General features: G+C 37.1%; 1 protein-coding gene across 1 annotated transcript; it reads right to left on the reverse strand.

The window, feature by feature from the left end:
* Positions 1-304: 304 nt before the first annotated feature.
* LOC149651474 (angiotensin-converting enzyme-like) lies at positions 305-9,599 on the reverse strand. Its single transcript, XM_089848409.1, has 10 exons — positions 8,282-9,599; positions 7,889-8,168; positions 7,580-7,815; positions 4,696-4,923; positions 3,861-4,110; positions 3,584-3,795; positions 3,375-3,516; positions 1,845-1,940; positions 605-733; positions 305-508 (listed from the first exon to the last, which is right to left on the reverse strand). Exons 1-10 carry the CDS (start codon positions 8,361-8,363, stop codon positions 361-363), a joined length of 1,803 nt encoding a protein of 600 aa, XP_089704535.1. The 5' UTR covers positions 8,364-9,599; the 3' UTR covers positions 305-360.
* Positions 9,600-10,987: the final 1,388 nt, after the last annotated feature.

The following is a 10,987-nucleotide window of genomic DNA, read 5'->3' on the forward strand; positions in this document are numbered from 1 at the left end:
GGCGGGTTATTTAAAAGACCCATTACGCCGCCTAACTGGTAACTACCTACGCGCAAAGTTCCTAACAACTTACGCGCGCAATCCAAGCCAAAATATTAAATGTACCTAATAAAATTTTAAACACGTATTAAATCTTTAAAATAATAAACCTAATACGCATATAAAAATAACAATAATTTTAGGAAAATTAGTTCCAAATGCGAAGATCGTAGGCCTTTCTTTAGTTACTTCACGCGTCACTAGGTCTAATTATGATAATAGTGTTATGCCCATATTCAGTAGTCAAGATCTTTTGAATATACTTTGTTTTTATTGGCTAAAACTATTCAGATATATTTCTTCTAGTAATAAGGATACAATTCATTTTGATTCGTGACTTTTCAGTCTCAGCCAATCAATGAGAACTTGATAGTAATTTAGAAGAGGTTCCGCCGTAATGTGATCACGTCCGCTTAGTGATTTTAAAGCTTTTTGCCACGGAATTGAAGCTCCCTTGGACATCATTGCCCTTATTTAATGATAACAGCCATTTTTAAAAGAGTCACTCAAAAGAGCAAGAGGAAGAAAGGGGAGGGGAGGGGTTGTACTGTGTTGCGAGTCTCACCAAATCTTTTCGCCGGCTTTCTTGGAACCTATTAGACAACAATGGGCTAGAGGCTTGGCTCTGTTAGCTTCATCGCTATGACACATCGCCTCTAAGAACTGATAACGAAGAAAAGTGCCGAAAAAATATCTGCCAAAGGATGGGGGAGGGCGTTAAACGTCTTAGAAACTTTTAACAGAACAATAAGGCCTAAGATCGTGGTGTTGGACACTTAAATCCAGGACAAAAACTGATACCTTTTTCGAAACCTTAATCTTGGAAACTAAGCCTTAACAAATTAAGGCCTTAAGATAATGGACAAATCATAGGTTGACTCAAGGGGCTCGAGAAATTTCCTGATCTGAATCTAACAGAACTGCAAACTTTCATTCTGTTGTGATAGCGGTTGAATTTCATACGTCACAAATGGCAGACAACACTTGTCTGCACGTTATTTATACTGAACATTATAATTTGTACAAACATTGATGCAAAATTTGCAACTAAGGCTTCAGACGTTTTACTTCGGGTTAAGGGACTTCTGACCCTACCCTGGACATAACAGTAAAGGGGGGGGGGGGTAATTTCTTTTTAACTTTACAACCTGTAATCTTGTTAAAAGTTGTAAAAACCAATTACTGTAGGCGGAAAAGTATCTAAATCCCATAAAAACAACAACCGTTTGACTCGGTTCAAACAAAAAAATCACAGCCGCGAAAGTCACAGAAGCTATAGGCCTTTCCGAAGTTCAATTTTTGCAGCTGCAAGCCCTGCAAAGTGTGTTAGCATACCAAAGGAAGCCCTACTAACTCAGGCATAATGAACAACAGAGTTTTGTAATATAAAGCAGCTAGTTCCCGTGTTATAAAATTGGGACGATCCCCATAGAAAAACCACCTGTGAAGTGATAGGTTTCTAAAAGCCTATCCTATCCAAAAGACATACCGACGTTAAACGGCGACTGTTGACAATGCGAACACCTGATTTCGATCCTATGTCGAGCAATTTAAAACCAGTACCACGAAAGGCATAAACTCTAACATAATAAAATGTTAAAGCTAGCCTTTAAATTCATTGCCTACATTTGAAATGACAATATAATAGTCTAATACTTAGTGGGAGGTGAAGCTACGTTCGTTTCAGATGAAATCATCAATGAAGTTAAGCTTTTAAACTTTATAGTAAATGCATTCACAAAATTGAACATTATCATTGGTATGAACCCCTAACCTCGAATAACCTTACAAAATTCTAAACTTGCCTCATATAGGGCATGGCTTTTATAACATGAAACTTGGTACCCGGATCAAAATCTCCATCTTTAATTTCAGGAGCACGAATTCCTTGATAGAACTCTCTGAAAAATGGATAGAGAAAATTTAATAATTTGAAAACTTGATAAAATAAGTTTTAAATTAGGTAGTCATTTAAATAAAGAAAAACAACGTAATTTGAATTTAAAAGGGTATTAAATAAATTGCTAAGATTAAAATAAAATTATGTACCATCTAATTGGGGGCTTTTAAGAAATAATATTTAAATTATACGTTTAGGCTAATTATAATGCAATAAACATGTTTTTAAGTTCTTTTTTGGCAATTTCTCGTACGTAATTACAATGATAAGAAGGTAGCGCTACATGATTCGCGTCTAATAGACCTTTGAAAAGATAAAAAGATGCAAAACGTTACGTCAAATAATAAAAATTTGACCACGTCCTGCGTCGATAAGCGGCTACGGCTAGACACACCCGGTTTATTATATTAACTTGAAGAAAAGTTTCAAAAAATGTTTTTTCAAATTAAAGGATAATGTTTTTAGATTATATTTAAATTGACAAGGACTTATATGTTTTTATCTCTAAACTTACAGGATGCGGGCATGATCAAGGACGTATAGATTTACTTCTTTTTTCTTTACTTTCCAAAGTTAAATTTGCATAAATTTCCCTAAAACCTAAATCGGGCCTAATTTTAAAAAAGCTTTAAAATGTAATATGTCAAATTTGTAACACAATAACAGCCTAGTTTTTAAGCCTAATTAACCAAAATTTTGGGCTGAAATAGACTAGAAAACAGAAACAAATTAACACCATTAGTCTAAATTATTAATCCTAATTTCAGCATTAAGAGTTAAATTTATAATTTCAGCATAACGACCCCAAACTAGGGTGGATATAGAGCTTCAAATTGAAGTTAACTATGACCCTATTCAGTGAATCACAGTTTAACATAACATGGCGCCATTAGGTTTAAAAAATATTAACGATGAAATAAAAAAAACTCCTAGAACCACAACCAATGGTGAAGTTTACCTATATAGAGTTTCACGTGGGTGTTCTATCATTAATACTGGCGGCACTATGATTACACCCTTCAGGGTTAAAGCCAGTTAAACCTCATTAATATAACGGCCTAATTTAAGAAGTAAAAAAAATGTCCCGTTCAATGAGTTACAACGTAAAATATAGTAAATCTAGTGGGAATTCATCGTAAAACATTTCATTCTGAGTTTGAAAAAAAAAGTGAATTTTTCTTCATATACTTACGTTCGAGAACGTTTTGTAAAATGGTCAAAGGTAGGGCGGATTAACATTCAATGTTAAACGTCATAAAGATAAAAAATAGTCACTCTAAACTTGTCTTACTAGCGTTGGCGATAATTGAATTTGTGTAGGTTGACGTTTAATTAAGCGGTTTGTTAAAAAAAAAAAAGTGGAACTAGCTTTTCAATTTCCGTTCGTAGGTGTTAGCAGAAGTTAAACCTACCTCTATAAGTATGAATTTCTCACCTCATACGCCACCATTCGGAGTTATAATCAACTTCACGTATTTCGCCACTGAATACCTTGTATCTCCATAAATCAACATTCAAAGCCCATGGAAGTATGGCAACTTTACTTAAAGCTTGCGTCATCAAATAGTTCAACTCGTCTACTTGAATGAAATTAGGCTTAAGTCTTTTTATATCGTTTCAAGGTCACAGGGGTTAAAGTTCAACCTTCAATAGAGATAGGTTGGTGTTTTTCGAAGCACCACTTGTTGGTGGCACCGTCTGATATGGAGTCTCCCAGAGCCTCGTGGAAGGCAGAGTTGGGACTCGTTCGGAAGATCATTGGTTGGTCTTTGTAGGCCATGAAGTACATTATGTGCCCCATTTCGTGGAGAACCATTCCTAAATCCGTGGATGAACCATTCAAACAGACCCTCATCCTGTTGGGTGTAGAAATAAATTGCTTAGAATGAAGTTGCGTCGTGGTTTTAGAGAGAGCTTTAACCGAAAGTCATCTTGGGTTGAAAAGTCATAGGCAGCTCCGTGGCATTCCGCGGTGTTGGAGTTAGGCTTAGTGAATATAGATTTCTCCCAGAATTCTCTTGGTAATGATGGCATGCCCATTGAAGTGTAAACCTTCTGTGCCATTGGTAATACATCCATGGGGTTCATTTTAAATTTATCTTTCTTGGTTTGTTTCGGAAAAGGTAAAAGAATGTCACGTAGGTTTTCCCAGTTGTAGCCCCACAAACTTCCTAAAACGTATCAGAAACGCAAAATTTAAGGCTTAATAAAACTTTAGATTACAAAGTTTCAAAATACTTTCTAATCTAAGCAAGAACAGTTTGATTTGTATTTAAAATTAGGCTTAGCACACGTCAAACATAGGTTTAGCGTGCAGCAAACACGGTCCTGTTAAGCCTATTCGAAAAGAATCGTTTGAAATAGGCTTAAAATACTTGAGAATACACGCGTCGTCTCAAGAAACAGTGGCTAGATTGTTTTTCGAGTAAACTTAAAGAAATTAGGCCTAAAACTTCAAATTAGGCTTAGCATGTAGTTAAAGCACGCGGGAAACTTTTAAGGCCTGTTTTACGGCAAAACGCGGTACACACAATCCCTTTCGAGAGGCCCTGAAGCATTTTATAGTGAAAATAAAATTTGGGGAATTCTGAATATGAGCTAGTACAGAAGGAACGAAAAAAAACCTCGTAAAAACAAAACCGGATTGCGCAGATGTTATAACATTTCTAATGGAATAAGGCGAGGGGGGAGGGGTAGAAAACTCAACTAATTGAACGCTCGTGTTGCTTAGCCAGAAAATAGACAAAAAGGTATACCTAAAAGATGTACCGGGATAACCCCTGTCCCGGTAGAGTTCAACACCTCGGAGAAGGAATTACGATTAGGCCCGTAGGAGTGTGAATATAATTGGGCAAGTCGTCTCTTGGCGTGCTCCAAAAGTAACTGATAGAATTCGTGGACTGTGTTCCATAATTGGAGAGCAGATTGTACCACATCGCTCATCTCTAATTCCGAACGCCAGGCCATACCGTAGTCGAGGTAGCCTGTGTTTTAGCAAAAGGGGTGATCACTCAAAAGCTAGCAAAACCACACGTTTCGAGTTATACACTACTGCGAAGATACAACTCGTTAATTCTCTTTCTGTCCCCTTCTCTCCCCCCCCCCCAGAATCGGGCATTTTCTCTCGTACCATTGCACACAACTATGTCTGATGTGTGACGTAGACTTGCACCGAGGGGCAAGATACTACAAACTTAACCACAGCCCTGACGTTTCAGCTTGGGTGGAAGAGTTGTCCATGTAACGAACTAACGATCCCCTCAGATTTCGTGTACAGTAGGAAAGCACAGGACAAAATTTATATACTTATCTTATTTTTAAAGGGAAAGTATAGTGTATGAAGTAAATTTGAAGCCTAACCCGCAAATCGAAAGATGTTTCCAGGTTTTATCGTCACGTTTCATATTGTATTTTCGTATCCAAAACCTATCCCTTGCTACAGTAATGATATTTCATCTCAGTTACTACGATATCCAGTTTTATTGTTTATTGTCAAATTATTCCCATCGCGTTTCGCCCTCCCTTTGAAAGAGGGGTTGAACCGAGTTTCAAATTCGTATATAATTCGAATTTCTGTTATTATAATTGTTTATCGTTGTTTTAATTAAGGTTCTAACGGTCCGATAATGTTTATTCCTATTATTTCAAAGCTATTTTCTTCATTATTAATTTATCCGGGTCATTTAACCGTTTATTCCAAATGATACTTAAAAGTTTTATAGATTTTTCAATTTTTGTCGCGGGCCAGTCTATGCCTAGCATATATACGAAACTATAACCTTCGCATAGGACGCTATTTTTAAACACATTTCAATCGTCAATGTTTAAGAAAAACATAGGTTTAGGCGCTAGCAAACATTTTCGTTAGCATCTTTCAATGAGAGAATATTCAGCCCGATTGTTTGCATTTCCTTCTCCCATTGACCCCATTTTTTAATTTTTCTTAGTTTATAGTTTATTTCGAAAAAAAACAAAACGGGGAAATAAAAAGTTTCAGATAATTAGTAACCTCGATTTTTAGGCCTAAATCGTGTGTTTATAAACAATAGATTATTATTTTCCGATTGAAGACGTAATAGTATTAATATCACGGATTAGGCTTAGCTCTGTATCAAAATTCCATTTATGAAGGAGGATTTCAGAGGTAATATTGCTAAGCCTACTTTTTTCAAACTACAGCTCGAGTTTTTCAATGGTAAAATAAGTCTATTACTGTTGAGAATACGTAAATAAAACAGTTTGTTTACATATTTGATCTGTTGCGCTGACTCAGTTTTAAAATTTGTAAAAATTAAATTTTCATTTTCTCTAAATTAGAATTAGTTAAGCCTAATTCCGGCCCTAACTAAGCCTTTCAAGAGAGGGTGTAATTAAGTTAATTTACCCCTTAATTAACGCCTTTCCGCTGCTTTGAGAGAAGAAGGTGGAGTGAAAAATTCCGCGGGATTTACCTACTCCTAAAAATATTTAACGCCTTGCTGTAAAATATATATTTCTCGGACCCATCATCGAGTTTAAATGGGCAGCCCGCGAAAATACGTGAGGGCATGCTAAGGGCAATAAGTAAGACAGCTGCCAGAAATCCCCCTTGCAAACACCCATGCAGTACTCGAGAGTGGATAGAAACAGAGTATTTCCTTGGAATAAAACTTCTAAAACAGGTTTCCGAAGCGTTTGGGCAATCGTAAAAACAGACGCACTAAATACTCCAGGTTATTAACTCTAAGTCAGAGAGTGGAGTCTAGATTCCGGACTAACGGGGTCCCGCTTGGTACAGTCTTTGTTACTGTACCTAAGTCTCCGAGATCATTTCCATAATCTCTTTAAAACGCGCCAAGCTAAACTGCATCGCTAGGTTGGCGCTAAAACTATAATAATAAAGGCATGAAGGAGACAATTCTACGCCCAGGAACGTTTAGGGTTAGCGAGTCTGCACGCGCTTTGTTTGGTTGGTCCGTTTCATACGTGGTCGCCCTTCTAATAAAATTATATCACATACCTCTTTCCCCAACAGGCTTAGGAATTCTCCGCTTAAATTGCTAGGCCTAAATCTTTCTCCGAAATTATCAAAGAACCTTTTCTTAATTTTCTAAGCTCTTGATAATTGGGAGCTAGAGAAACGTAACGTGTCTAAGCTTGCATTTTTAAACGGATTTTACAGTTGCATGGTTTGTTAGCAAAGGTGTCTGACTATGTATGTCTTTGATAAAGCCTTACGGAGAATGGTGAAACCTTGTTTTGAAATTGTATTGCGAATTAATTTGTTGTTTCAATTGAATTTAAATCATTAGCACCTAAGATACTTCCTAAAACTGATTTGTTTATATTTAGTTGTGAACGATTTTAGGCTTAGCAATTTTAAACTACTTTTTAAAATAATTAAATTAGGCTTAACAATGCCTTAAACGTTGGAAGTGTGTTAATATCGCACGGTTTATTTCAAAAACAGAAGCTTTCGGAAATTAACGTGATTAGAAAGACGTGTTCGAATCAATAGCGCACATAACCCTGAATTAATAATATACTTAAGTCTAAATTAGGCTTCACAAGCTCTTATCAATGCGTGGTAGAAGTTTGAGTAATATATAGTGAGAAACATTATCAGATAAAGGTCTAAAGGAGTCGTGCTGGCTACATTACCGTTATCTTTAGCGCACTTATTGAGTAAATGAACCATTTTAGAGAAGGGTATTCGAGCCGGGCGTCCAACTTTATTCTGCCACGATCTCCAAATCAGTTTCAACAGATCAGGATCTCGAACCGAAGCCATGAACCTATTGACTTCCTCTTCCCCTCGCAAAGTCAAAGTTTCGTTCAACTGTATCGTACCCGAATCGTAGATACCAATCAAATCAGATTTAACCATGGATAGTTCCCTAAAATACATTACGAAATCTAAGCCTAATAACCCTAAAACTACACTAAAACACACGACGAAAACGTATATACCTGGAATCTTCCGGATCGTCGCAAACGACGCCGGAAATCATCAACGACAACATCCGATTTTGAACCGGAGCTAAGCCTAAATGGATAGAGGTATCTTTACGGATGTCGCGAGCCCATAACTTCCAAGTACGCATCCAACGACTATAAGTCACGTGAAAGTCACTCAAAGCACGTGAGTTATCGGAGGTCAAATTGGTGGAATATTTCCAGTCAAGTGATTGTAGTACCCAAGACATGAAAGCGTACTCTCGGTTGAATCGGGACAGCCCTTGTTTAACTTCTGTATGAAGTACAAGAAATGGGATTTAAGTTAGACTGGACACAAATATCTTACTTTCCCAAAAAGTTCACAAGAAGACGATAAACCTAATCAAAAACAATTAGACGCAATACCTCTAGTTCCCACCAAACTGCAATCGCAACTGTACAAGGTCACCAACGAGAAGGCAAACGCAACACCCAGCATCACCATCATGTCCGTCTCTAAGCTAATGCGTCAAGAGACAACGACCGTCGCGAATCCTTCTGATCCCGACACGAGAACTAAACTTAGCCTGTTCGGTCCCTAGGGTACAAAGGTCTCGACATACGGTCCCTTGGTTTATAACTCCTTTCAATTAGTAACGCAACACCATCACCCTATCTACTGAGAGCTCAACCACCTGCCGGCTTCGTCCGAACCCGAAGACCAAGGAGAGATTTTTGCCGCCTCGACCCATAAATTTAAGAAAGCATACATTGCAAATTTTGATCTCAAACACGGAAACGAACTATGTTTACATACAACCTATCGCGAGAGATTTTACGACGTATTGTATACGCTAACCAATTGGGACTCCTGGACGCGTGGGTTTCAGGAGTCATTTACCATAGGCTCTAAGAAACTTCATTCAAAATTCTAGGGGTCCTAGAGTGAAACTGGACTCCTAAAGGCGGCTAGTTGATAAGGGGTCCCGTAGTAAATTCCCAAGCAAAATATTGACTCTCGTTTTCAACACGGATTATGTTACAATCCCCAAGATACCCAGGGCAGTTTTGATGAAACGTCAAGAAATTACCAACGTCACTCGACAGCACCACCAAAAGCTATAACAATCCTTTTTTATCAAACACCTTACTCCCTAGTTTAATTGAATAGTCGCGTACCTTAATGGCACCATATATTATTTTACCATAGATTATAGTACATTCAAAGCTATAAACGTGCTATCACCTATAGTTATCCCTAAAAAAACTCGTGCGGCCATGGCGCATTGTGGACTTTGGTGATAAGGGAAATATAATAATATTATATGTATTTTCAGACCAGGTAGGTTGTATAAAAAAGGTTCCATAATCTAAAACGGGTTCCTCTTAGAGTCCTAAGGAAAGTTTATAAGGCTCGATTGCCTTGCCTAGCCTAGCTTAGCCTGAGGTTCTGAATTGGGGATGAATTCAAATATGATATCGCTAATGGAAAACGGATTTAAATATACCTACATTTTTTTTGCAAAATAAGGCGAAAAAAGATTAGGCCTGAAGGGATAATAGAAGGGTTTTCAGGTAAAAAGATTTCAAATTGTACCGTCAAAAGGTAAAATAGTTCAAAGCTAAGTGTATTAGAATTCGCGCACCTAAGGAGTGACGTCTTGAAACGATACTACATGATATTCGTTCCGAAAAAAAATAAGGCACGTGGCCTGGTTGAGCCAATTAAAAAACTCTGATGTTAGTGTAGTCGTTTGGACACGTGTGTGCAGTGAATCTGATTTGCTCTTCAAGATCACGTGCCTCATTTTAAGGGGCGGAGTTTGATGACATAAGGTGACATAATCTTCAAATTTTTCGGTTATTATTATCTTATTAATTTGTCATCGATGAGATAATTAAAAATAAATTGATACCTATTTCGTGCTTAAAATTAAGTATTGGGAACATTTATTATAAACTTAGTGACGTATCGCTTTACTTATGGTGGAAAAACACTAAAGCAAAAGATATCAGTTCCTAAAACTCTTGGGTACAATTTAACAAAAAAATATTCAATGCCTTGAATATAAGAATCTATATTACGCATTACCACCAATTTAGTTTAAAAAAATAAAATCAGGTTTTAGATGAAGTATTCTAAATTTACTAAGTTCGATACGTAATTGAATTTTAGTCACTACAAAAGATGACCCAACAAAACTTGTCTACAGACGCGGTAGCACCACCATCAGGAAAATACCTCAAAATTGACCTTAAGGAAGGTCTAAAAAAGAAACAATCTAGATCTTAATAACTACCAGCAGATGGTCTGAAATATATATTGACCTAGGCGATATAACAACAAGGGTTTCCAGGGTACTGCGCCGTATTATTGGTGCGGTTTGCAAATTTAGGCCGACATTATCGTCGTAATGATTCTGGGGCGCTAAAAATTTACAGCCTAATATAAATTGTCTCAAATTCTTAATGAGGTAAAACCACTCACTATACCTTATAGCTCAGCTCGAGTTCCTTCAAGTTTTAATCCGATATCGCGTACGATAATTATTCTAAGGATTATATTTCGTTAGGTATAATCCTTTGAAAATTTAATGAACTTAGTGTTTTATTAGGGCAACGTGAATAAGGCCGTTATTTATAACTTTAAGGGGTAAGCGTATGCATGGTTCGTACAACGTTTGGAAAAACCCAATGCTTAGATAATAGACCCTTTGTTTTTCAAAGGTCGCAGCGTCGTCTGCTTAAATTAAGGTTAAGATGGAACATCCACTATAGAGGGGCTACGGGGGCGTGACGTCAATATTGGTAGCCTGAGATGACGACTTCCAATATGGTGGCCAAAACCGAGGAAAGAGATAGGAGGGTGTGACGTCACGAGAAAGTTCGTTGTAGCAGAGTATATTGATCCAAAGTCACCAGTCCATCAAAGTCAATATCTAACGTCTTTGTTGTATACATACACATCAATGTTTCGTCCCAGATATTTTCAAATGCGAAACCAACTTATCAAAACCCCCACCTGAATTTATCAGATGGAGTTATAACAAGTGTTTTTTCATTAATTCTTTTATAATTGTATGAACCCTGAGAATGGATATTGTTTTATAAGTTTTTGGGCGCATTTTAAAT

This window comes from Phalangium opilio, unplaced genomic scaffold, assembly GCF_054372755.1.
Source record: "Phalangium opilio isolate 3A_F unplaced genomic scaffold, DU_Popi_V2 ptg000082l_1, whole genome shotgun sequence".
In the NCBI taxonomy this organism is placed as follows: domain Eukaryota; kingdom Metazoa; phylum Arthropoda; class Arachnida; order Opiliones; family Phalangiidae; genus Phalangium; species Phalangium opilio.